The sequence below is a fragment of the Antechinus flavipes genome, chromosome 1 (genome assembly GCF_016432865.1).
Source record: "Antechinus flavipes isolate AdamAnt ecotype Samford, QLD, Australia chromosome 1, AdamAnt_v2, whole genome shotgun sequence".
Taxonomy (NCBI): Eukaryota; Metazoa; Chordata; class Mammalia; order Dasyuromorphia; family Dasyuridae; genus Antechinus; species Antechinus flavipes.
Window position 1 is genome coordinate 59,249,952 of NC_067398.1, and position 27,427 is coordinate 59,277,378.

Sequence of the window (27,427 nt, forward strand, 5' to 3'; positions counted from 1 at the left end):
AAAAGCACGTCTCGGGTTCTGAAACAATACTGATGACGCTGACATAAATGATGATAATGTTGCTCTAACACTAGTTTTTGAGGATGGTTTTGTAATCCTGAAATTTTTTTTTTTAAGTCAGAAATAGCAGTGAATAGTAAGAAGATGGGAATGTTTCTCTAAGTAGTTTTAGAGCTGCTCCCTCAGAAGCAGGGAGGGGAAAAAGGTGGCAACATCCCTCTCCCTTCAGTCCCCTATTCCTCCTAGAGTTCCAGATTTCTGGTTAGATGAGGGTAAGGGGAGAGAGGAGACATCTGAAATCTATTGCTTCTATTTCCTGGCGTAAGCTAGGACTGGAGAATAAACTAGTAAGAGTTCCGTGACTAAAAGCATCTGGCCCTTTAAAAGCTCCCAACACCAGAAGCATACATACCGGATTTTTTTTGTTAAGATTTGGCCTGCATGCTGTAGTCCTGTCATGGCAATATACATACGGAGGATCTCATTTGTTCCCTAAAAAGATAAAACAAAAAGCTATGAAATGCCAGTTAAAGGCTTTCAAATGCATCTTCCCAAACCAGTAAAAAGAGTTCCCAGAGTGTTAAGGCAGTCCTATCAATTGATATTAATAATTTCACTTCAATGTTGAAATCTCATGATGAAGTCAATGAGGGGCCAACTGATCTTAGTGTTTAAGAAAATATAAAGAAGCCAGGAGTGTAAAAAATGGGCAGCTATCCTTGTCCAGGAATGACAAGATCATAGGACCTGGGAGCAAAGGTGAGAAAACATGATGGAGGCTCTGCCCAGGAGGTGAGCTTTAATTCCCCTCTGCTTACCTTGCCAACAGTGAAAACAGACACAAAGAATTTCGATTCTCTTCTCTAATACTTCCTAACATTTCATGGAGGGTGAGAGGTCCACACCTGACTTCTCAACCTGACGACCTTTTCATAACCAAAGAGCCTCACAACAATTGCTGCTTCTACCATCAATTCATGTACTCGATTAGTCGTGGGGCTAGGCCAAGAAGGATTCCCATCCTTCATCAACAAAGGCTGTCAAGCTCCCAGGGCAGTGGAGGCGAGGCAGGGTGGTATGTTAGGTCAGCTAGAATGTCATCTTGTCCAAAATCTATCATTTACAGAGGACTAGAGTCAAAGAGGTTTATGACTGCAGCTCAGTGGACTCAGCACAATGGAAGGTTCATGGACATGGGAGAAATGCACCTTTGACCTTTGGTGTTTTTCATGGTTTAAAAGCAATGGAGAAGAGGATAATCATCAAAGTAAATAAGCACAAGTTAACAAAAATCTGAAGATAAATTCATAATGGGTTCAAATTTACTTAGTGCCTATAAATATTATGGATCTATGATCAGACAAAGCTTCATGGTAAACAATACAGGCTTTAACTGCTCCTTAAGGTATAATACTATTCCTTTGGAAGGCCAAAGATATGAAGTGTTATGTGTACACATATACACAGACACCCACACAATAAGGATACAGCATGTGTGTGAACTGAGATTTTGTCCAAGGTCCACTTAAAGATGCAATCTCAAAGGAAACACTGCATTTCAAAGTAAGAACTAACCACTTGGAAACAATTTAGTTTCATTTTTCAGTATTCCTCAGAAATACACTGTGAATGAAACTTGGAGGCAAGGTAAAATGACAACAGCATATATGGCTAAAAGGGCATAGAGGGAAACAGAAGCAACAAATAAGATATTATACATTTACAAACCTCAAATGCTAACCTACATAAATCAAGCACACTGAGCCATAGTAAATGTTGTAGATATGCGACTCAAGTGGCAAGATGGGTGATTTCACTTCATTAGAAAATATCATTTCTAGAAGAAAGTACACTATTTATTAGATGCTTATGGTTTTAAGTAGTAATTATGATAATGCTGCAAACAAGGCTTCCTTTGCTGACTTGCTTAAATGGGATTAAACCATATCCTGGACTTCCATCTCACACCACTATGACGCATACCTACCAATTTACAAACTTCCTGAATTGTGAAAAGCAAATGAATTTCTTTCTCTTAGGCAGACGATGAACAAAATAAGTAAGGTGGTCCTATTTCTCTACAGTCATATTTCATTTTCAAAAGAAAATGTTTACCCAGAAAAAGAATAGGAAATAAGCTCTCAATGGGATGCCAAGTAGTAACTAAAAGAACAGAAATCTTGACTAAATTCCTTGTGCAATTATGAAGGGAGGAAGGCAGACAGAATGGGGGATGCAGTGGAGATTGGCGAACAAATAGTAACAACTAACATTCAAATTGAAGGCTGGCCAAGTACTTTACATCAATGACATCACTTGGTCCTCAATGATCCTCTGAGGTAAATGCCATTATCCCCATTTGACAGATAAGGAAACAGCCTAAAAGAGTACAGGGGATGTTCCTGGGTTCTGTCCACAGGTAGTGTCAGAGACAAAATTCAAACTGGGATCTTCCTGATTCTGAGTCCAAATCCACCGGGCCAGGACAAAGGGAAGATCAAAGAATGCAGAGAAATGAATCAAAGGAACACCACGAAGGCAAACTGAGAAGCAAGGCAGGGGGAGAAGGGGAGGATCAGCACCGGATGCATGGGAGAGCCCTGCTGAGGTCTACGCTGTGACCACTCTTGAGAATACGGCCTGGGTGCTCACACTCACCTCAGACTTCTTCGTTGCCTCAGGGTGACAATCGCCTTCAACTCTCCATAGACTATGGTGCTCCTTGCCACCTTCATGGCCCCCACCCGCCATTATTTGCACTCTCCCTCCTTAGCGAATCACTCTGGGCAACTACTGTACTTATTACTTTGTGGAGAAGTTGTCTTCCCACAGTAAGTCAGCTCCCTGAAGGCAGGCTCTCTGTGTCTCACTTACATGGCAAGGGCTTAATAAACATTTGCGAAGTCAAACTTAACAATGAGGGATAAATCAGGAAGGAGGAAGGGGACAAGAAAGAGGAAGACAAGTAGCCAGACTTTTATAGACCCATGAAGTAGCCTCTCCTTACCCTCAGAAACTTAGAAACTACAAAACAGGCTGTGTAACGGTGCTGGGTCTCTTAAAAGGTCCAGCCCAACCATAAGACAGTAAAATGGAGAGCCCTGACTCCAAGTCCAGAACTGCCTCACCATGCTGGAGACCTCCACGCCAGGAGTGTGCCCCCCACCCCCAGCCCCAGGCTTTTTGGCCTAAACGCTCCCACCTTCCTGAGCCTTCGCCTCCCTGGAATCTCCTCTTCATGTTCCAGCTCTTGCTCCCTCCCTCGCTCTGCCCTTCTCCCTCCCAGCACCGAGGATGCCTTTTCAAAGGGCTGAAGTCTTGAACTGCCTTGAGAAAGCACAAGCGCTGTGTCAAACACCACGAACAAATATCCAAAATGTGCAAAAGCAGCACGCTTTAAGTAAAAGGAGACAGTAGAACGTCGAGTATTCTGTCACTTTAAAGCACCACATGACCACAAGCTTCTATTTGTTAGAATCAAGAAACACGTGCTGTCTTTTTATTCACAAAGACATTAGGGTAAAACATGAACTCTGCATCATACCCTCCCTGAGTCATCTGAATCTCCCATTCTGGTAAATGGCACTATTTTGCTGGGATATAGGACATCTAGCCACATAAGCATCCCCTAGGACTGGGGGACAAACCCTCGTCATTTAAGCCCATCCACACTCTTCTGCTTTGGATTGAAGCCCTTAAAACTCTGAGTCAGCACTATACACCCAGAAGGTTGAGACTGGAAACTAAGGCAAGTCCTTTCTGACATTGCACGAGATGTAGACTTTTAGAATACATATTCCACTCAATCAGAAAAAACTGTGGTTTTGACAAGTACAAAAATCAAGACATACCTCAAAGATCAGCAGAATCCTAGAGTCCCGGAGATAGCGCTCATAGGGATAATCCTTCATGTATCCCAGACCTCCAACAATTTGTAAGGCTTCATTCACACACACCCAGGCTGCTTCGGAGCTAAACACCTACCACAAATGACAACATTGTTATCACAGTCGTGCTGTATATAGATGTCACTAGGTACTAACAGCAGAGTCTAGATGAAGCAAAGGATGTTAGATGAAAAATGTAAATCTTCTTTCATGGACTATCTCCTGACTAAAAGAACTCTCCCTCATCTCCACCTTTTATGAACTTTTAACTCTCTTGCTCTCTGCATCATTAATCCCATAACATTCTAGTATGGTTCAATATGATTGCATTTGTATTAGGCTTATGACTCTAACTAGCCTATAAGTTTCTTAAGAGGAAGAACTAGGTCTTGTAACCTAAGAGCACTGAATTCATGTAAGCATTCTATATTGGAATCAAAAAAAAAAAAAAAAGAGAGAGAGAGAGAGTAGAAAAGCTGTGACTGACACAGTGGGCTTGGCCCATGGAAGGATGAAAAATAAATGTTATCAAAGACTTATCTACACCAAGTAAACCATGTAATCATGGGCAATCCCTGCATCTTTCTGGGCATTGCCTAGACCTGTAATACCTTTCACACTGTGGGAGCAGCATCTTTTTTGCAGCTTCTTAAAACCCATAGCTGCTGCCCCCTTTCCCACTCACCTTCACCATGGCTGCCTCCACAGAGCAATCAGGAAAGCCTGGGCTGTCCATCATTCCAGCAGTGAGGTAGGCCATACTCTCCATCACATATGTTTTCTTGGCCAACAAAGCAAACTTTTCCTGGATTAATAAAAGCAGACATAAAGACCAATATACATTTAGTTATTGAACAGCTCATCTGTAATAAAGGCGGGCAAGCAGCCACATGCCAAAAGAGAACAGAGGTTTTAATAAAGATAATTACATGAAATAAAATATCTTTATTTTTAAAATTATTATAGCTTTTAATTTACAAAACATATGCATGGGTAATTTTTCAACATTGACCCTTGCAAAACCTTTTATTCCAACTTTTCCCTTCCTTTCCCCCACCCCCTCCCCTAGATGGCAGGTAGATCCATACATGTTAAATATATTAAAGTAATATCTTTATTTCTGTTTCCAAAATCACCACGACAAGCAGTCACCATTACAATGGAGAAAACCTGTCTACTTTCAAAGCACTTGCTGTCCCTAGCTGAAGATGCCATTGAAATGAGCAAGGATAACTTTCAGTTTCTTAATTACCTCAATTAATCCAAATTCACTGAGAGGTCTGTTGAACTGTTTCCTTGTACAGGCATATTCTGCTGTCATTGCTTAAAAAAAGAAAGCAGTCATTAAGAAGGATGATTTCCATGTTATCTTGAAATGATTTCCTAGTCATTGTCATGAGTTTTCAAATGCATTCGTAGGAGTGACAAGGGATAGATCCGTCTCTATCTTCTCAAAAAGTGAAATTTGCTCAGTTGTATGGGCTGAGGGCACAATTAAAAGAAGCCTCCAACATAATGCCCTGAAAAGTTCAAGCAGCTTTCTCAGGCATTCTGGCAACATCAGCAGGCACGCTGTTGCCTTCACAGTGAGAGTGTGACTTCCTCAGCGATGGCTCAGTCAGTCCACACTCTTGCCAAGAAAACTTCAAACAGGCGACAAAGTCAGATATGGTTGAAACAACTGAATACCACACACAAAAAAATTGTTTTTCAAGCTCAATCACACTAAAAAAACCAAAAACAAATGGTGGCCCAAGTCTGAAATATTATTCCTTTTTCAGGTTCTTTCTTTTAACAGCCACTTAAATTGGCTGAGTCCTCTTTCTTTAGGGACCAAGTACTCAGTGTGCCAGTGGGACAGATACTGACAAGGACTTCACTTTAGACTTACCAATCAACTTCTTGATCATTCCAGCAACTAAACTTCCCATGCTAAATCGTCCACTATTCAGGACATTCATTGCTATCTGTAAGAGGAAGGAAAAACCTTATTTATTCATCATTAAGACCCCACCATAACTGTGCATGCAGTGAGGACGAGATTACTTCTAACAGAAGAAATAAGCAGGCTAATACAGGACAAAGTTAATAATACAAAGGCTAGATTCATTCTTCACCTCAGGCACCAAGGACATTTTCTGTAACTTCTGCTCTATGAACCCAGGCTTATCACAGATATGCTAAGGAATATGAACTGGGAAAATAAACAATTTGGAGAAAAAGCACAAATGTGTACAAAGTGGGTAGTAGCCCTCCAATTTCAGATACTGAGTTAGGACTGTTGCAAATATGCACTGGATTCTACTCAAAGTTTGTAGGGCTCCTAAGTGTCCTTAGAAAGTGATGTGTGTCAATGAATTAACAGTTATTTATCACTGAAATAATATGTACATCATGGCCTGAGCCTGCTTCTTACTGACATCATTCATTTATTTTAGCAGATATTTACCAAGGACTTACTTATGTGCTAAGTGCTTTGGAGTCTACAAAGATAGATAAGAGAGCCTGCTTAAAGAGCTTAAATCTAGGAGAAAAGATTTTAAAAAATAAGATAAAAACATAAAAAATAAGATAAACAACAATGATACCAAAAGTATCAAGACAGATAAGATTTAAAGGAAGCTGAGATTGCCAGATCAGTTCAAATCCAGGCTACTTCTGAATAAATGCTGAATTGCTAAAAAACTGACCTTTCCTTTAAAAGGAAAAAAAGTAATATAATGAAAAATAATTACATGAATTTACTGTATTAAGACACTTTTAAATATTTACGTTCCTTTTGACTAAAGATATTTTATTCTTTACTGTCACTAAACTTTGCAATTTTCAGTGTGTCCTCTTTTCCCCAATGTTTCTTTTCTTCTTAATATTTTTGTGTGAGGGGGAAAGAGCATTGTGAGCATCAGGTCTAGGAATTAGGACCACCCTGCTATTCTCTCTGCAAGACTAATTGAAGTTTTTAGAAACCCCACAGGAGGCACTCCACGTCCCAGTAGTTGGACAAACTGCACAACAGGTACCTACTTCTAAACCCCAAATTCCCTGGCTTGTTTTCTGGTTTTGAGAGTTTTTATTTTATTTACTTATTTATTTTTGGTGAGGGGGTGGATGGAGGGAGGGAACACAGATCTTGATAAGTCTTATTTAAGTCTGTCACCTGTATACATGGCAGGCTAATTGCTCAGGCCCACTGGGAACACCTTCTGTTTATTCTGCAAAGCTGCGTCACCAGAAAAGCAGGTCAACAAACAGCAACAGGAGGTCACAACTAGGGCTTGCCCCACATGGGATCTGGAATTGGGCAAACTTTATCTCCAGATACTCAGAAGTTTTATGACTCAGCAGCTGACCCCCAGACAAGGGACATCTACCAGGACTCTACTGTGCTTGGACACAGGTGACACAAACCACCCAGGGCCCCATACATAATTTAAGCAGAGACGTTGCACTGTCTATGTGGGAGTGAGGAACAAGTGTTTTCTTGGAGGGGAGAGCGCCTGAAGTAACTCAACACCCTCTCTCCCCATTTGCTTAACCATCCAATTCTTCTGTGTTTAGAGACCCCCAGCTGGCTGGAGCCCATGGCAGAGGCCCCACACTCTCAAAGAGGATTTCTAATATACTTTGGTCCACCAGCGAAACCTGGCAGGTACAGTTGTGACCAGCAGGGATTAGGGTGGACGACTTCTCAGTGTTTCAATCAGCCCACAGCATTGGAAGGGTATCATCTGAAGCTAACTACCTGGAGGATCACAGCTCCTCAGCAATAAAGCCCACCAGGGCACTGACTTTTGAGTTGTCCTTGACTGGCTAAGGAGTGCTCATCCTGAGGACTGGTCGTTGCAATACCATTCCACCAGAAATAGTTTTCAGCTTTGATTTTGATGATTCAAACTGATTTTTAATGCAGAAGGTCCAATGTACTCTTCAAATGTCTAATGCTAATATTATGCTTTTAGAAGAGCCCTAAGTCTCTTATTCTACATGACAAATAACCAGTTAGCCATTAACCATTTGTCATCTTGGTACAACTGCTCTTCCTGAGAATATTTTTGTTTAGAAGATCCTCATTTTCAGGAAAAAAAAAAGTTTTCACCTCAGTAGACTGTTGATACTTAACATGGCTGTAAGGGGTATTGATTTTTTTCCATTTTCCACAGCCTACATAAAGACAGATTTCACTGCCTTCTTTTCCATGTTTGGCATACTGACAAATACAAATTTTCCATCAGCTCTTTTCATTTTTAACAGCATTTAAAAAAAATACCATTTAATATTTATTTCCCCAAAGACTAAGGAGATGTTGTCAGTATTCTAGTCATTTCTCTTGAAATTGTTTGGAAATTGCTGAGCTAAAGACATCCAACTAAAAAAGAGACTACTCTGAATACATCTTTAGCAACTCCCAAAGCTTGTTATAAATGTATTTGGAAGCATTTCTTAGTTGTGACGTCTAAAACATTGATTTGAATGTCGTAGACAGCTGACTGGAATAGCATTTTTTTTTGTCTTAGTTTTATGAAGAAAAGTACACGCTAATAAACCTCATTATTCATCCTAATTAGGCTCTTGAAATATTGTCCAATGAGGTTCTGAATTTTTTTCTTCTCTGTTTTCCAACTAAACATTTTTTTTTTATTAACATTCATCTCCTTCCTGCTTTCTTGTAACTTCAACACAGTTAATGACTGCTGTTTTGAAATTTAAGCCAAATGATACAAATATTCCCCTCTGGTATCATCACCCATATTTTTACAATCTGAAAAAAAAAACTGCAACTTCTAGTTGTATCTCACAATGTCACTAGTGCCATCTGTCAATAAAGGCTAGTAAATCTTTTATCGAGCTAATTTTTGTCCACAAAATGTTTGCTTGGTTCCAGGCATCTCACCTTAAATCTCGGCTTTTCCCCTTAAGACAGTGATTGTAAGTTGTCTGCAGTCTTCAAATAAGCTGGGATCAGTGAAAATAGTGGCCTGTGTCCCAACCAACATGGTACTTCATGCTGACCAGTCTCAGAAAGAATTCATAAAGGAGATATCTTTTGAGTTGGGTCTTGAAGGATGCGAAGAATTTGGACAAGAGACTGGGGGGACAAGAGGTGGAGGAGATGTGGCAAATTCAGTGTAACATAAAGGAATAGTCTAAACAGAATAAGGAAGACAAATGCAGGAACCGCAAGTGGAGGATGAGAAGAGGAGGAGTAGAAACAAGGATAGGGCCAGATCAGAGAGGATCTTGAATGACATCATATAGGTCATCAATTATTCCCAAAGATCTAAAGCTCAGTTTTGGAAAAGAGAGCAATAGAGCTGAGTAAAAACTGTCATAATTTAATATGTAGCTTTTGTCTTCAAAAAAGTAAAAAACAATAAGTATCTTAATCTTGCAGTAAAACTTGAGGGGGATAAAGCCCATCTTCTTTATACTTTATATAGCTTTATATATACTTTATATATATATAGTTTATATATACTTTATATAAGCTTATAAAGCTTACTTTATAAGCCCATCTTTTTCAAGCTTCTACAGTCCCAGGAGTTTAGATGTAGAAGGATTCTTAGCAATCATTTCATTTTACAGATGAGGGAATATGGTCACACTGGCAGAAAGAAGAAGAGCCTAAGTTTAAAACCAGGTCTTTGGCTTACAAGTTCAATGTTCTTTCAGAGAGACCATTAGATTCCTGGGAAAGTGTGGCAGACAGGATGGTGATAAGCAGCGATACCTGGTTGCCATCTGGTTTTATCATCAAACTCCAGGCGTCTGTAACCTGGTAAGAGCCAGTCAGCTCTCCATAAAGACCCTGGAATAGCCAGGGATCAGTGTGGAAACAGAGCTTGGGTCAAAACAGTTGTCTAGGACTGAGTATGTCTGAGTTGTAGAAAATGGCAAAATTCTCAAGAACATTTTCTAGAATGAATTTAAGAGGAAAACTTTCTTATTGTTTTTCAGTTTTCAGTCACCATCTGATTCTTCATGATTCCACTTGGGTTTTTCTTCACAAAGATACTGGTATGGTTTGCCATTTCCTTCTCATTTTATGGAGAAGGAAACCAAGGCAAATAGGATGAAGTGACTTGCTCAAGGACACATAGCTAATAAGTGTCTGGGGCTACATTTGAAGAGGAGTCTTCCTGACTCTAGGCCCAGTGCTCTAACCAATGTGCAACTTACCTGCCTAAGGAAAATCTTAAGCCAAAAAAAAAAAAAAAAAAGAATAAAAAGTGTACTTTAATGGAAAGCTGAAGTAGAACTGTGCTCAGAACAGTACCCAGAAATGGTTGGTTTTTCTCTTCTTTCCTCCTTATTTCTATTTCCAAAGAGAAAAACAGCAAAAAAAAAAAAAAAAAAAAAAAAAAAAAAAAAAGTTCTAACAGCAACTTGGCAAACTAAATCCCAAAACTCAAAACCATTTCCTCTTGAGGACTTCTATTCAAGTTTTTCTTTCTTCCTATTTCTCAAAAGCCAGAAGAGCTTTAGTGTTTGAATTTCAGCGAGTCAAACTGCTTTATGTACACAATCCCATGTCATGGTTGGAGCAGTCCATTGTAGTAGCAGGACCTGGAGCTGTCTTTATTCCTCCTTTTAGGTGAGGCTAAGTGACTTGTTAGCAGCCACAAAGTCTGTAAGTACTTGATGCAGAATTTGAGCACGGTTGCCTGCATTATGTTGTACTTCTGGCCCAAATGAAACAACACTATTTTGCAGTTTGGTAACCTGTGGCACCATGTGTAACAAAGAAACCCAAAGACCTGAAAGTCAACTTAATTATTCTGTCAACTGCCTGAATTAAAGTTTAATATAAAGTAGATTAACTTATATGGGACAGATCTTTCTGATGCCAAACTAAAAATGTGCCTTTACCAAACAAGGTTCTTCCTGGAGGCCTCCCTGAGGTGTAGCAGTGATCTGTAGAGCTGGCAGGTGTGGGGTCCAAACTGCTAAATTGGATGGACTCTCTGGCAGGAAAGCCAGGAACTGGCAGATTTTAAAGTCTTGTCAAATGCGAATCAGCTGAAGAAAATGGATTCTATTTCAGTTGAGATGGGAAGAAAAGGCAATGGGACACAACATAGCTAAAGGCACGTCATATAGAGAGGGGAAAACAGCTTGTTCTGTCTGGGACCAGAAGGAAAAGTCAAAAATAATGGGTGAAAGCTGCTCAGAAACAAATGGAGGCTTCTTATAAAAAACCAAAACCACAACAAACCTTAGTGAGAATGATCCAAAAGTGGAAGAGGCTATCTCCAACGGGCTCCCTCTCCTTGAAGGTTCTTAGACTAATGTTCATGAGCCCCAGAATCTGGAAAGATTCTGTCTGTCTGCCAAAGGCTGCTCTCACAGTGGTCAGAAGGCCGGCCACCCAGGGGGACCTGGCTTTAGGCCATAGTAACTCAGGAGCTCCACCTGAGGCACAGCAGGGCCATGAGATGGACTGGGGGAGGCACAAACATGGGTGGAATGGAGAAGTCCCTGAACAACATTATGATGTCCCTCAGCGGGCATCCCAGCTTGGAGCCAAAGTAATCCACAGCATGACTCTGGCCACATCTCTCCCCTGCTCGCAGCCTTCAGTGCCTCCTCCCTTCTCCCCCCGCAATATGTCTAGGATCAAACTCTTGGGTCTGGCAGTGGAGGAAGGCACTTCATAACTGAGCTGCAGCCTTATTTCACATCATCCTCTCTCACAGTCTGTTCCTGCCAAACAAGCCCAACAGCCACCCCCACCACTGGCAGAATGTAAGCTGGGGGCAGAGGCCGGGTCATTTTTATTATCCTTGTGTCACCATGGTGCCCAGTACAGGACCTTGCCTCACAGGCAGGAAAAGGCACACAGACATATATGTATGTGGAGGAAATGAGAAAGAATATGTTGAGCTGCTCTCCAATTTCCATTCTTCTACCAACATGCCTTCAAAACTTAAAAAAAGGAAAGTACATTTCTATGTAGGACAGGATGGTATGAGCATCTAGCTTTATAACTAGATATAGTAGTGCTAGTTAAACTGACCAGCTAGTTAACAGTCCCCAGTGACTTCTTCCCCATCATGAAGTCCTCTGTGGTTGGGGACAGTAACAATGACATTATCACAGGGAGTATTTATATGGCTTACCATGGTTTGCAAAGCATTTTACATGTTATCTCATTTGATCAACACAACCACCGTGGGAGGCAGGTGCTATTATTATCTCTTTATCACAGATGAGGAAACTGAGGCAAAGAGAGTAGCTGAGCGTCACATAGCCACTAAGCGCCCACGGCTGGATTTGAACTCAGCTCTTCCTGACTTCAGGTCTGGCCCCCATTCACTGCGCAATCTAACAGGGTCCAGAGGAGCGCACCTGAGGGTTTTGCTTTATTGGCAAAGAGAGAAGACAGAATCTTATAGAAGCTCTACACTTTCTACCATACATTCCTAAATGTTCTAATCTGTGGCTTCCTTTGTGTAACGACAGCATTAAAACTTAGCAGAAAATAGCAGAAGAGGCCTTTCTTTCCACTGCCCATGTAGCTTCGAATCAAACCTAGAAAGACGGCTTTAAAAAAAAAGACATTCTAAGAATCACTTTCCTGGCTCATAAAGTTTATATCCAATTCTTTTAAAATTGTTTCTCATGTTCAAATGCTTTTGATTCTGTTTAGCCCTTTTCTTTGTTATTTTTCACGACTTCTCATTGCCTGACTTCCTTTTCTACCAGTTTCATCATGTCTTTCCATAATCTCTAACAATATTACATTTTGGAAGGAGGAAGGGAAAGTTTAGAAGTAAATTTTTTTTTAAAAAGTGAATGTTAAAAATTGTCTTTATGTATAATTGGGACAGAATAAAATATTACTTAAAAAATAAAAACATCATGTGCCTCTGGCTTTATTCACCTGCTATATTCTTAATCAGAGGCTGAGAAATGTCCATTCTCCTCAATAATCTGCCTGATTCTTCCTCCCAAACCCTTCCCTGTTATCACATTCTTTGCAAATCATATATGTTATTATCACATTTTTAAACATCTCATGCCTGTCTCTTCATGTTCTATCTGAGCTCCAGTCTCAACATTAGCCAGGTTAATCTCTACTCAAACATTCCTTCTTCCAAGATAGGCTTTGTGCCCCCAATTCCTTACCTTGAATTTCATTTTCTAACTCTCTGTTCCCCTTCTTCAAATGCAAATTAAGCCTCAACTAAAAGAATAATTCTGTTATTAAGATTTTTTTTTAAATTTTTCAATCAAAATAAAAACACACCCCTCCCCCAAACCATTTAATTCTAGTTCTACTTTCTTTTGCTTCCAGAGATACATCAAGTTTCAAACCTTTGATCTTCTCTTTTTATTTCTGAGTAAACCAAATAATATGCTAAAGAAGAGTAGTCACATTATGGATGGGGAAAAAAAGAGGAAAGCTGGTGACTATCAATTTGCAGGGGAAGAGCAATTCTATGCTTTTCACAGAATCTAAGCTCTATGGTGGCCTGGCATCAACTGGAGTCTCACGCCCCTGTGGATTTCCCCCCTGCCCCATCAAGTTCCTGCCATGGTATTCTACTCCATAGGTGTTTCATAAATGGTTGTGGAATACTTAATGAATGAGAGCATAATAAATCTTCTATCAAAAGCAGCTCACCTTAAATCCTCCTCCGACTTCTCCAATGACATTTTCAACAGGCACTTTTGTATTTTCAAAATGAACTTCACAAGCTAAAATTTAAAAAATATTCAAAAAGTTTCATAAATTCTCTGAGTCACAAAATGATCATATGAAAGTATTCTACAAATAAGCCTCAATTCTTTAGAATTGCTACAAGTAAAAGAAAAATAATCTCAAAAACAGTTAGTAAGCTTTTAAGACACTAAAATATAATTTTAGTCCCACCTAAGTAATATATCATGGCCAAAGAGAGATTGGGGGGGGAGGAAGGGGGAGAAATACAACACAACAAAATGCGAACTATCTGAACAGAAAAAAGAACAGTCCATTTCTTCAACATGTGATCCTGATGTGTTAATGTCTGAAATTTTTATTTGGATAATAATGAGGACAATGTTAAAGAGGGCACCAAGGGCTGATTCATTTCCCTTTATTCTTGGCCACAGATCACGACAGTGCTAATGTTTTGTTGTTCTGAGGCTAGGTCTCCCCTCTCCCTCCTTACTACAAGCCTCTGGGAGGCTTGACCTGCTCGAGTCCAGCTAAGGCTGGTTCACCCCTCCTTAGACATTCTGGCTATTGTCCCTCTTCCCCTCCTTGCTCCAGGGTGGGGCTCACCATATTGACGCTGGGTTTTGTGTGAACACCTCACTGCCTGAGCAGTGTCCTGTGTCTCAGAACTCTCTGAGTTCAATGATTCTCCAGGGGCAGGGATTACAGGCATGTGTCATTACAACTAGTTAACCCCATCGTTTTAAAATTGAATACCATTGATAGGAAGAGGGGACTAGGCATATAGGCTATGTGACTCCAAGTGGTACAATGGGGAGCCAAGAGTGACAGCTACAAAGAGGCAAATTTAAGCTGGTTGCAGAAAATACTTTCTACCAATTAGAACTGTCCAAAAGTAAATGGAATGCCTAGAAAAGTGGGAGATTTGCATTCATGAGAAGTGTTTAAGCAAGGCTAGAAAATCATCTGTTAAACGTATTATAGTAAGGACTTTTGGGGAAACTAAGCAAATGGCACTGATATGCATTCCAAAAGTTTTTAAATAGCAGAATAATGTTTATTCCCCTTCTGCAAGATAATTAAAAAAAAGAAGGAAGATGGCAATAGGGTCATTACCACGAAAAGATAAAACATGAAGCTAGAGGGAGTTTCACATTGAGCTAGCATAGCAAGCATGGGGCTAGCTAGAAGTCAGGAGTCCAGTTTTGTACCAGGTCTGCTCCTTTGTAAACTCAGATCACTTAGGCCTTCATTTTCTCCTCTGAAAAGAGCAGGCTTGGATGGGATGGTGTCTAAGGCTCCTTTCAGTGTTATGACTCCACCTAAAGAACAAAGGGCTTTCTCTAAGTTTGAAGTGGAGGTCTTTGAACACCAGACGTGAGAGGGAAAGGCCCTTAGAGGACTTCCCAAGGAAGGGTTCTGAGGATCAGTCCAGACCCCAGCCCTACAGGATGGGCAGTGGCACCTTCCCAAGCACAGCCATTGGTTGGGATATGCTTATGGCACAACCTGAACAGAGAGAACGTTAAGCCCCATGCCAAAGGAGTGGTAACCGAAACACAACCCAATGTCACCCCAAAAATCCAGAACTACTTACTGTCAGAGCCCCGGATGCCCAACTTGTTCTCAGGTTTACCATTAGTGATGCCGCCAAAATTTCTTTCAACAATGAATGCGGTAATTTTGTCCTTTTTTAAGCCATCTGAGTCAATGATCTCTGTCTTGGCAAATACTGTGAATATACTGGCCAAACTACCATTTGTGATCCAGATCTGGAAGGAAAAGGAAAAAAAGGAAACTTGGGAAAATCTAAGTGATCATAATTGACAAGACTTCTTAAGGCTGGAGTCAGTGTCAGTACAGGAAGCTCAAAGGAGCCCAAGTCAGAAGGCCCAGGTTCAAGTCCCCATGTCTGTGACCTAGGGGCAAGGGATTTCCTCCCATAGAGCCTTGTTATTCTCAGTAAAATGTAGATAATTCTGCTTGCCTACCTCAAAGGGTTATGTGGAAACAAATGAAATAATTCAGATAAAAGTTTTAAAACAGGAGAATTTTTAATCAGCTTTTATCGTCCACTATCATTCTCTCCAAAAGTCTTGTGCCACAAAGCAAATCCTTACAATCAACTGCAGGCACTAACTCCCAACCTTTGTTATAGATGCCTAAGTCTCCTACAGCTAACTTCAGGTGCTTTGCCATTCTGGAAGAAATGGACAGGGCAAAATTCACTAATGATCCATCACCATGTCACTACAGATAAATGGGAATAAGCTAATCATTAGCCACTAAAGGCAGCTATGTGGTGTAGTGGATAGAACATATAGCCCAGAGTTGGGAAGGCCTGAATTCAAATTCAGCCTTAGACACTTCCTCGCTGTGTGATCTAGGTCAGTCTAAAAATGGGGATAATTACAGTACTACCTCCCAGGGTTCTTGTGAAGATATGAAAGGAAATACTATTTGTAAAGTGTTTTGCAAACTTTAAAGCATTATATAAATGTTCTTATGAGAGTTCCATGAGAGTGGAGTCTGTATCTAACTCCAGAATTGTGGTATCTCAGAGAGGTAAGGGGACACCACACGACATCTAGTCTCACCTTCTGAACAACACAATTTCCAACTGTGTACTCAGCTCAGATAAAGACTGTTAGATTACTTTTTTTTGTTTTGTTTTTGTGGCAAGGCAATTGGAGTTAAGTGACTTGCCCAGGGTCATACAGTTAGGAAGTGTTAAGTGTCTGCAATCAAATTTGAACTCAGGTCCTCCTGACTTAGGGCTAGTACTCTATCCACTGAGCCACCTATCTGCCTCTAACTGTGTCCTCAGGCCTTTGGACCTCAGTGTATACTTGCTACCTGCCTTAGGCTGAATTGCTCTGGCCCAATCAGCTCTAAACACAAGTTCTAATATCATCCCTTCTTACTAGGAACCAAGAGGCTGCAGTCTTATGTGAGCCTCCCCTTCTTAATTTTGTTTCCCCATCTATGCCATGATGAGGTGATAATTCAAGCTCCCCGAAAAATCCTCTGACTGCAGGCTAACCTTCCTTGTGAAAGGAGACAAGACATCATTCCATCTTAGGGTGACAAGAGTCTCACGATGCCATGGACAAGTACCTTGGAGCCATTTAAGATGTAGTACTTTTTATCTTCACTCAAAGTTGCTCTTGTTTGAATGGACGCAGCATCACTCCCACTATAGAGACATCAATGGTTGAGAGACATCAGCCATCTGAAAGCCCTGTGCCCCTAAGTCACAGGTGGTCTTTCAGGATAATTTACAGGTTTACATCTGTCACATGCATCCTATAACTCTTTGGAGTGGTTATTTTATGTCTGTTAGAATAGTATTTCAAAATACTGGTGTGTCACAGAATTTTTCTGATTGCCACTTGCAGGCAAGATGGCACCAGGCCATGGAGAGAAGTTTGGAGACATACTCCTGGTTTGAGAAAGGAAGGTATGGTTGAGAAGCAAGTGCATCTGAGTGGAAACCAAGAGCTGGGCTATGATTCAGCTGTGTGGCAATCTTTCTACATTTTAATATTTTCATTTTTAGAATGAGATCACTGGACCAAATGATTCCCATACTCCTCCAATTTTGTAATCTAGATGGAAGAGAGGGAAAAAAAAATATGCTTCTAATAATGCATGAGTTGTGAGGACTTTCTTTGTATATAAAAGTAAAAAGTTAAGCCATAATTCATACACTGCTTATGCTGCTGACAATGGCATTAAGAAACTAGAAGGGCTGACACCTTATGAAATAATCCATAGGTGAAACCAGGATTCATCAGCAAAATTCATCATTAAAAGTCCATTCATAGGCAGCACATCTTCTTCATACAAGTTACACGTTATGGCTGTGTTTGTGGCATATCTCCCACTAAACTCTAAGTACTAAGACAGGGATCGCCTCATGTGGGCTTGTTCCCAGATTCCAGCACAACGCTCTGCAGTGAATAAGCACTTGAGATGTTTGATGAGTGAATGCAAACCCAGCAGCCACTCCTCCTGGGTAGTCTGGGAATCCAGACAATGAAGCATCTTAACCAAAGGGCTGATCTGCAGCAATTAACAACACAAATGTGAAGTCTGGCTACTGGGGTGTTGGAACCATCCCACTCTGCTTAAGAGGCCCCCTGGGCTGGCACATTCCACTTGCAGCCTGGTGTAGTGGACAGAGGGCTGGTTCTGAAATATGGAAGACACTTCTGGCTGTGTGACACTGATTAAATCATTTAATTTTTCTGGATTAAGTGATTTCACCTGCACAATGAGGAGGCCTGGACTTGAGTGAGGTCCCTTCTAGCATTGAATCTCAAATCTAGTGATTAAGATAACAGATGCTAGCAATACATGTAGTATATATTGATATAGAACAACCAGTCTCTGGACTTTTTTCTTTAATCCATAGAGTCCAAGAAATTTAGAAATACTGATTATTACTTTTTAAAAAAACATTTTTAAAAAAATGTTTATAATTCTAAACTTATGAAATAACAAAACAAATCACATACCTTGTTGATTCTGTAAGACAGAAAGCTGCAATATATTCCCCAGTTGCCAATTTAGGCAAATATTTAGCTTTTTGCTCTTCAGTTCCAGCCAAAAGAATGCCCTAAAACATACATACACAATGATACATTTAGTTAAAACCAAGTAAAAAAAAGAAAAAAAGTGAAATTATGTTTCTGAAGGATCTTCTTTAGCAAAGTTATTTCAAAGAAGAAAAAAATAGACATCAAAGAAAGTCAGTTTGTATTCAAAGTTGAAAAATGTTAAATATTTCGAAAAGATAAAAAATGAAATAATGAAAAGTGTGTGTGTACATACACACCCACACCCACACGTAAGACACCTAGAAAATATCCGTCTCAGGTCAGTTCCTGATCAAAGAAAATCTATTATCCCATCATGAAGACTGAAAACACTAAGGGTAGTTCAGCAGAGAGGTCGGGGGTTGGAAGATTTTACTGACAGGATTCTGTGACATAGGCAGCCTGCTTTGCTCTTGCTCTCTTGTAACTCTAATTGAATAAAAATATAAATATTTTTAAGCTTCTTTGTTTAGAGAGCCAAATTTTCTTTATTTATTCTGAATCAGACACAACATGCCCAAAATGGGAGTCCTGTTGGCTCACACATTTAGGTCTATATTTATGTGGAAGAACTGATACTTCATCGTTACATCCTATTTTCCTCCTTCATATGCGACAGCAACATATGCAATCATGGTGCCAAATCAAGAGCGCTTCACCCTCTGTGTACTCGGGAAGATTATGTTTTGGTTTCTAGACTCACATTCACCCCAGAAAACTAGATTCCACTGGAGTCTGCTCCAGAAGAGAAGCATTAGCTTATCTGGAGAGCCTTTCGGCTTCCTCCTAATGAGAGTGAATAGCTGGACAGATCCTGGTGGCCCAGGGGTGGGGTAGGAGTGACCTCAGAGACTTTGCAAATGGAATCATCTTCTTCTCAACAAACAGAACAAGCTGTGGCTTAAAATGGCCCTATGATTTGTAAAACACTCTGAATTTGAAAATGAAGGTTATGTTTAAAAAATTGTTCCTTTACCTATTTATTTTTTAAAAAATGTTTATTTTAGTCTTTTTCTACAAGATGCAATGTACATTCTTAGCAGGTGAATATGAAAATCCAGTCTCTTCTACTCTACCATCTCTTTCATTTTGTCCATGTGAGCATAATAGCCCTACTTCCTTTCTGGGTGGGGATTCACTTTCCAACTGGATCCTACTATTTGCCTATTATAAAAAAAATGATACAATGGGGAGTGTCACTGTATCACGCCTTCAGGAAACTCTTACAGCAGCAATTTCCCTATTCCTAAAAAAAATTCAATCTTAACATTTGTTGTGAGAACCTGAGTTCAGTAGAAGTCATAGCAGAGAGATTGTACTAGTCACAGGAGAACTCTAGAGGGCACTGTCACTGTCTCCCATATGACATGGGACACAAAAGTGCTGGGGATCCCGGGGGAGGAGGGCAGGCCGAGAGGATACTTGGTAGCTGCACATTGGAAATACAAATAACAGGTAAATATTACCTTGAGTCCTATTGCTTGATGTGCAGCCAAAGTAACTGCAATTGCTCCATCCTGAGAACAGATTTCTCCTAAACGTGCATACATTATATGTGACAACCCAAGGCCGCCTATTAAAGATGAATACATTTTTGTTAGTGCCAAAGCAAGTGCTCTACTTAAAAGCCTTGATAATGATGCGGAAGAAAGATCAAGACTAAACATGAGATGGAGGCTTTTTCTTGATTTCACATATTAGCCATATCACTTTTAACAAGCCAATCTCTGTGATCCTTAGTTTTCTGCTTTGTAAGATAGAAATTACAGTGCTTTAACTATCCCATGAGATTGTGAGGATCAAGTGATGTCTATGAAAACACTTTATAGCCATAAAATGTCAGATAGGTGAAAGTTGTTACATTATAACATATTATGAATAATTAGAATTGTAAAATACCCATCTATCTAAACAAAACCCCATGCAAACAAAATATAATGGAAAACTGTTTTGATTACAATGTACCTGCGACTCAAAACTTTACCATGAGTTCAGCTGAATAAAGAGAGGCATTCCAAAAAGAATCGAATTCATTGGGAGAAAAAGGATCAAAGAGTAGAGCAATCAACCAACAACCATTTATTAACTGTCTACTATGTACCAAACACTATGTGAAGTTCCGAGGACAGAAAGAAAGGCAAAAGCACAGGGAACAGCCCTGTCCTCATAAAACTTGGCCAGATTAGAAGAAAGGAGCAACCTCAGTGCTCATGTATCTGGGAGGATCAGGAAAGGCCTTCTGTACAAGGGGCTCTTGAGCTGAGTCTTAAAGGAAATCAGGAAAGTCAAAAGGTGGCGGTGAGGAGGGAGAGTCTTGCAGGCATGGGGAACAAACGTACAGGAGCCTGGAGGTGGGAGATGAAACCTATGCATGGAACAACAAGCAGGGCAGAACACAGAGTCTAAGTAAGCTAGTGAGAAAGGGATAGATAGGAAAGAGTTTTAAAGGCCAAACAATAGACAATTTTATTTGATCTTGTAGGTAATAGGGAGCTACTGGAGGCTCCTGAGGAGAGATGCTTTAGAAAAGTCACCTTGTCAGCTGTGGGGAGAATAAACTGGAGCGTGGAGACTTGAGAAGGAAATCCAACGAGAAGCCTTCGCAACCATTCAAGAGAGGCAGGGAGAGCCTGAATTAGGGTGGCAGCTGTGTGACTTCAGAATAAGGTATCTAAGAGTGAGGGAGGTACAAATAACAGTATGTGGCAAATACTGGAAATAGGGTAAATTGTTAAGGGCCAAGCCTAAGTGTGAAAGGGCAGGTCAGTTCTCCAAAAGCTCCCACAGCTGTGAGTCATAGCACACTTGAAGGAACTGCAACTCAGCCTTTACTGACGCCGATGTTGCTTATGAATTGGAGGCAAGAGGGAAGAGGAGAGGTCAGAGAATGCACCTGCCTCTCAGTCTCCTTGTATCATTATCATCCTCTCACATGAAGGGATCTATCCTGCTGGTCAGAGTTGGATCCCCAGCAGCCACTAGCATGTTGCTCCCGTAACAGTAAGTGAAGAGTTGGAAGTCAAGGATACCGCCAAGGTAGCAAACCTAGGTGACTAAGAGGATGGGGCACCCTCAAAGGCAATAGGGAAGTTCAGAAGAGAGGGTGGAGGGAGGAGAGGGAAGATAACAAGCTCAATTTTGGTCACTGAAGAGCTTGAAATGCCTCTAATACATTCCATTTAAAATGTCCAACAAACAACTGGAAATGTGGAAGTGGAGCTCTGGAGGCTAGGGGTGTAGTGCTGGGAATCTTCTGCTTGGAAAGAACTGCCTCTGTGGGAGAGACAGCATAGAGAAAAAAGGAGAGGGTGCCGAGGACAGACTCTTAGGGGACAATCAGGTAGGAGATGGTGAAACAAGAGCATCCCAAGATGCAGAAAGGAGAAGGAATGAGGGCATTAGATGCGGCAATTGAGATCCCTGGGGGCTCTGGAGAGAGCTGTCTGATCAGATTAGGAGCAAAACTGCAGCATGTTCAAAAGAGAGTGAAGGAAGACGTGAAAGTACCAAGCACAGATATTTTTTCCAATAAACTCAGAGAAAGGGAGAAGCAGGATGGTGGTGAGTGGGTGTGACAGGATCAAAGGAGAGGCCTATAAGGATGGAGAAGACTTGAGTGTCTGCAGGCAGCAGGGAAGAAGCCAACAGACAGATCTGGAGATCAGAGGGAGTGCATATCTGAAGCAAACTGACCATCCAATGGCCAAGACAGCTGCCATTAATAAGTCTGAATTGGTCACATACTTTTCAACTTTAGTAGGTCAGAGTTTCTGTGTTTCCAAAGTAGAAGTCCTACTGGGTTTTGGGAAGCAGGCAAAAGTTTTTAATGGAGAAATTCTAAGTGCATACAAACAATGAATAGAGCAAAAGCTATTCATGTTTGTTCTCTTATGATTGGAGTCTCTGTACAATCTCATTTATGCTGTTCATTTAACACATCTTTTTACCTTATTAAGTTATTTAACAACAGTCTCTATTTCTAAACAGTACCAAATTCAATTTCAGCCTAATGACAATTAGTGACATTTAAATGCATGAGATTTTTCCTATTTTCTGATATGCCTCACAGATGAACTTGGAGATTTCAAATTTCAATCGGAAAATTGTTATTTATAATGATATTATTTATCATTATATTATTGGTTATTATTATTATGTTGGTTATTTATAACCAATTTTTTTCTTTCCTGGTGCTACAAATGACTTATGATGTAATCCTGATCATATCATCATTCTGATAGATTTTTAATCTGTAAAAGGGAGATGAAAATACTGCTAGAAAGGAGTAAGGCAGTGTTTATTATGAAACCTCCTCCTAAACTTAGAGGATTTAGATACAGAATGCTTCTCTCCCCACTGCCCCCCCTTTTTTTCCCGTAAGGCAATCAGAGTTAAATGATTTGCCCAGCTAGCAATTTTCAAGTGTCTGAGGCTCGATTTGAATTCGGGTCCTCCTGAAGGCCGGTACCTTATCCACTGCACCACCCCAGAATGCTTCTGTTCTTACAAATAATCACAAAGCATGATGAAATGATTTTCAAAATTATAGAACTGTCACAAAGTAATTTTTTTATACCCTGGAATTTATTAATGTTCTCTGGAAACAAGAAGATCCAGGTTTCCTTATGCTCTGGGAAATAAATGCATTGCTATTATTAAAATGTTAACTTCCAAGTGAGAGAGAACCCCAAAATGTTTTTTTTAATAATAAATATAGTTATGCAGTTATGGTTACTTACCATATTCTTCTGGAATCATCATGCCAAAGAGTCCCAGCTGCTTTAATTTATCTAAAGTTTCTTGAGGAATTACACCATCTTGATCAATTTTTTGTGAATCCACTGACAAACAGAAAACATAAATATATAAAATTTAGACTGATCTTTAATTTTTACTGTTAAGTTTATCTATACATGAGTCTAAAAAAAAAGAAAATTATTTAGTGTAATACTGGTTAACCTCACAAAAATTTCCAATTTTAGTTTCTAGTATATAGTATTCAGCTAATGGGATAAGCCTTGAATCCTTCACATGTCAATTTGGTTAGAACTTTTTCTGAGGGTTTAAAGAAGAAAGAGTGCTTTAGAAATGGAAAACATGAAAAATAGAACAACAAAAGTAAGTTATATGTAGGGAAACAAGAAGTCCATTAAGAGCCACATTAAGTGTGGTTAAAATGGAACATCTGAGAGAGGGAGTGATAAAGAAAAACAAAAATCCAAGGGTAGCAGAATGGTGGGCACCAGCTACCAGATGGTGGAGTGTGTAGGGACAAGACTAGAGTATCAAGACATAGGGTCTGAATAGGCTCATAACCATCAGAAACTGAATAGTACAGCCAGATGGACAGGAGAAGCAAAAATACAAACAGGAGGAAAAGACAGCATCGTAAAGTGAAGTGCTCAGTTTGAAAGAAAGCAAGATGCACATTCAAATGCCACCTCTGATGTTTAGCTTCTCTAAGCCTCAGTTTCTTCATCTGGTAAAAAAAAAAGGGAGGGGGTTGGACTAGATAGGCTCTGGGACCCCTTTTATGTCTCAATCAGTGATTCTATCAATCAGTGGTCCAAATATAGTTACTTATTCTCCTGCCTTAAAAACTGACCTAAGTGGGGGAAGATAGATAGGAAATATAAATAGAAAACAGAAGCATCATTCTCAGCTGTCAAAACAGTGCAGCAATATGAGGGATAAAAAGGGTTCACAAATACCCATAACTGGAGATAAGGATTGCACTATTTTGTCTTAAGTTCCTGAAACTCTTAAGAGAAATGATTATTCTAACCTTTACACATAGCCTTCCATGAGTAGTGTGCTTTAAGAAATGTTTTAAACCTAATCATAAATCATGATAATAACTGATAATAAAAGATAACAGTAAAAAGATAATAAAAAATTACAAACAGCAGCAATTTTTTAGCTAAAAAGGAATATGGAAATCAAATCTCCTCCAAATGTGTGCTGTTGAAGAAAGCTTTGGAACATAAACATTTTCTGGATCAAAGGTTTGAGAAGCTAGTATGCACAATAAGATTTACTAATTTCCCAATAATTCATCTACATAATCATAAGTTTTATGTAGAACTTAGAATACATACGATTTGGAAATCTTGCTATAAAATGTCTTAAATCATTTCTTCACTAACATTAACACGGAAGAGTCAATTAAAGGAAGCAACATTAGGGAGAGGCAGAGATCAAAGTAAAAACAGTGCAAAAATTAATTGCTACTTTTACTTTTTTGGATCACAAAATTTCAGAGCTGAATAGATCTTTAATATTAATCTTGCTCAGCTCATTAATTTTAGACAGGAGAAAAGGCTCAAAGCTTACCCAAAAACATATACCTAGCTAATGGTAGAGCTGAAATTAGAACTCAGGTCTCATGGGCTCCAGCCCAGGATGCTTTCCGCTAAACCCTTCTTAAATTACAGATTGTGACCCAATATGGGGTCTCATGATTAAATATGGGGGAGGTTATGAAATTATAACTTATTGTTAGTAAATGTTTGATTTGTATACCTATTTTATATATTCAACCACCCGGGATCATGTAAAAATTTCTTGGGCAAAAAGGAATCATGAATGGAAAAAGTTTAAGAAGTCCTTCTCTAAGCCATCCTGTCTTTCCTACTTGTCCACCTCCAAGTTCCATTCCTTATACTACTTGGGAAATGGAGGGAGATCATGCACTGTTCAAGTTTTATACTAACCTTTCCCTCACCTAATATGTAACAAAGTTTGTTTTAGTAAGATTTTAAGTTTTCTGATACATGTATCTCTACCCCTTGAATGTAAAATACTGCTACAATGTGATTCTTTTTGTTAGATTGAATATAATAAACATGTTTCTCCCACATGTACCTTTCCCCCAACAGGTGAGAGAGCTGGAAGACATGAATGATGTTGATAAATGCCAATCTGATTAAGACTCTAAGCAGCTTTGCAGGTTGTTGTTGGCTGGGTTTTTTTTAACCTTGGATGGTGTCACTTAAATCATGAAGCTCAGAATTTACACCCCAGTCTGGCTGTTTCTCTAATGCTTATTATTCAGGTAGGGAGTGACAGATTTGAAGCATTTTTTTTTTAAAGCATATATTTTAAAAGGCATCATTATCAATCTAGTTCTGATTCTATCTATTAAACCTGGTCACCAGGAATACAAATTTTGAGGTCTATTAAAGAATAGTCACACATAATTAAGCAATTTTTAATAAATAAGGGAAATAAGTCTCAAGAGTTTTTTGATCCATTTGAAAAATACACAACTGTAAATGTGTATATATATATATATATGTAGGTAGATATATGTATGTGTGAGTGTGGATATGTATATGTGTATGTATGTGTGTGTGTGTGTATATATGTATATATACACACACACACACACACACACACACACACACACATGTATATATATCTGTGTTTAACTGTTGCTTGCTTAAGGGAAGTGGAGGTGGGGGGAAGTAAAAGGGAAAAAAAGAATAAAGTAAAAAAGTGCACGGCAGAACAAAAGAATAATTTACAAGGAATCAAAGAAATAATGAACAGTCATAAATATAATCTCTTCAATTATTACATATGCTTTCTTGAAATGGAAATTTATTGTTACATATTTTGCTGGGCACATGACAATATTTTAAATTTTTTTCCTTTTCTGTATTTCTCTTTATTTTGTATTTAGGTTTAAATAAATTTTTAAAAAAAGAAAGAAAAATATGTAGCTAATTTTGTAATCTGTTACCATTCTAAAAATTCCAATAGTGGTTATTTGACTATATGTCTGGCATGCTAAAAGCTGGATCATTTTAAGAAGTTGAACTAGATGACATCTACATTCTAGGTTTCTAAGTGTATGATTCTAGTATTTTAAAATATCAATCAGAGCAACTTTTTACATTGCCAGCATTTAATGTTTTCATATGATTAGCATATTTAAAAAATCTTTCCTATATAATAAGTTGTTTCTATTAAGTGCATACATATCATTAAAGATTTTTCAAGTCAAACTGACAGTCACAGGAAATAAAAATCTGTTAAAAATAGTTAATATTTCTGATTAAAAAGGGCACACACCTTCTTCATTGAAGAATTTTTCTACTGGTATCACAAACTGCTTCATATCATTTAGTTCATCTAGGGTGACTTCTGGATATGGAAAAACTTGTTTCTAAAAAATGACAATATTTAATCAAGTTATCTTTTTCTCAGTCAGATGCTATCCAACCCATTCCCAAGGAAATTATACTTTTGGAAGATGACTATATAGCACTAGATTATGTGATGGTGCTTATTTCCTGAACCACATCCAAAGACTGTTCTGCAGGGATCTTTTTCTATAGGACAATAAGAATACTTCAGGATATAGGAAAAGGGAATGTTAGTTGAGCTGTAAGGGAATGAAAATATTTAGGCATTATCCTACATATTAACTACATTGGGGGAAAATATAAGAACCAGGAGTGTAAAATGAGGTATAAATGTTCTTGTTGGGCACTTGAATTAAAAAAACTTTAAAAATAATTTTGATATCTTTTTATAAATTTGTTGACATATTCCCTAAAAGCAATCCCACATAACAAAGATATTTTCTAAAGGAAAAAAAAATTAAACGAGGAAAATAAAAAAGTTAACAAAACAGAATACATTGAACAAAGCATGAAAATAACATTCAAGGTTCCATCTTTGCAAAGGAGAGGCTAGAGATTTCTTTATTCAATCTCCTCTTTGGAGCAGTATCTATTCCTGCTTATTCTCTGTAATTCAGCAACAGTTTAATTGTTTTATGGTGGTGATTCTTTCTACTGACTTAGTTGTAATCACTTTTTGACGCTGCTGACTTTGCTCCTCATCAGTTCATGGAAACTTACACATGCTTCTTTATATTCACAAAGCCAACATTTTCAAATATGATCACTGTATTGATTTGTTTTGCTTGACCATACTTATTTATTAGAGGGGGAGAGATACTATGGTAGAATGGGTGGGGAAGAAGTGACAGTGATGTTTAAAAAAAAAAAAATTACCTAAAACCTTTTTTAAAAAGCAAATCTGGAACCCATGAATGATATTGATAAATGCCAATCTGATTAAGATTCTAAGGATTTGAGAAAGAACATAAAAGCAATACTGTATTCTGATTACAAGGAAGTGTGCTTCCGTATATCTTTCTGTGTTGGAGATTTTTCAAAGAACTTCCTTCTTCTTCTTCTTCTTTTTTTTTTAAATAATACTAGCTTTTTATTTTTCAAAAGACATGCAAAGACAGTTTTCACTAT

At 38.9% G+C, this 27,427-nt stretch overlaps 1 protein-coding gene and 1 non-coding gene across 2 annotated transcripts in view; both read right to left on the reverse strand.

The window, feature by feature from the left end:
• Positions 1-27,427, reverse strand: part of ACAD9 (acyl-CoA dehydrogenase family member 9) — a 44,104-nt gene that overhangs the window by 5,778 nt on the left and 10,899 nt on the right. Inside the window, exons 2-13 of the mRNA XM_051983667.1 lie at positions 26,226-26,319; positions 22,889-22,990; positions 19,616-19,722; positions 18,069-18,169; positions 16,666-16,744; positions 15,146-15,320; positions 13,513-13,586; positions 5,779-5,854; positions 5,140-5,210; positions 4,573-4,692; positions 3,852-3,980; positions 413-492 (exon numbers count right to left, since the gene is read on the reverse strand). Of these exons, the coding sequence (XP_051839627.1) occupies positions 413-492; positions 3,852-3,980; positions 4,573-4,692; positions 5,140-5,210; positions 5,779-5,854; positions 13,513-13,586; positions 15,146-15,320; positions 16,666-16,744; positions 18,069-18,169; positions 19,616-19,722; positions 22,889-22,990; positions 26,226-26,319 (1,208 nt within the window). The remainder of the gene's footprint in view (positions 1-412; positions 493-3,851; positions 3,981-4,572; positions 4,693-5,139; positions 5,211-5,778; positions 5,855-13,512; positions 13,587-15,145; positions 15,321-16,665; positions 16,745-18,068; positions 18,170-19,615; positions 19,723-22,888; positions 22,991-26,225; positions 26,320-27,427) is intronic.
• On the reverse strand, positions 7,436-7,571 carry LOC127546109 (small nucleolar RNA SNORA52). The gene has a single exon (XR_007949970.1). It is a non-coding gene; the product is annotated as a small nucleolar RNA SNORA52 (small nucleolar RNA).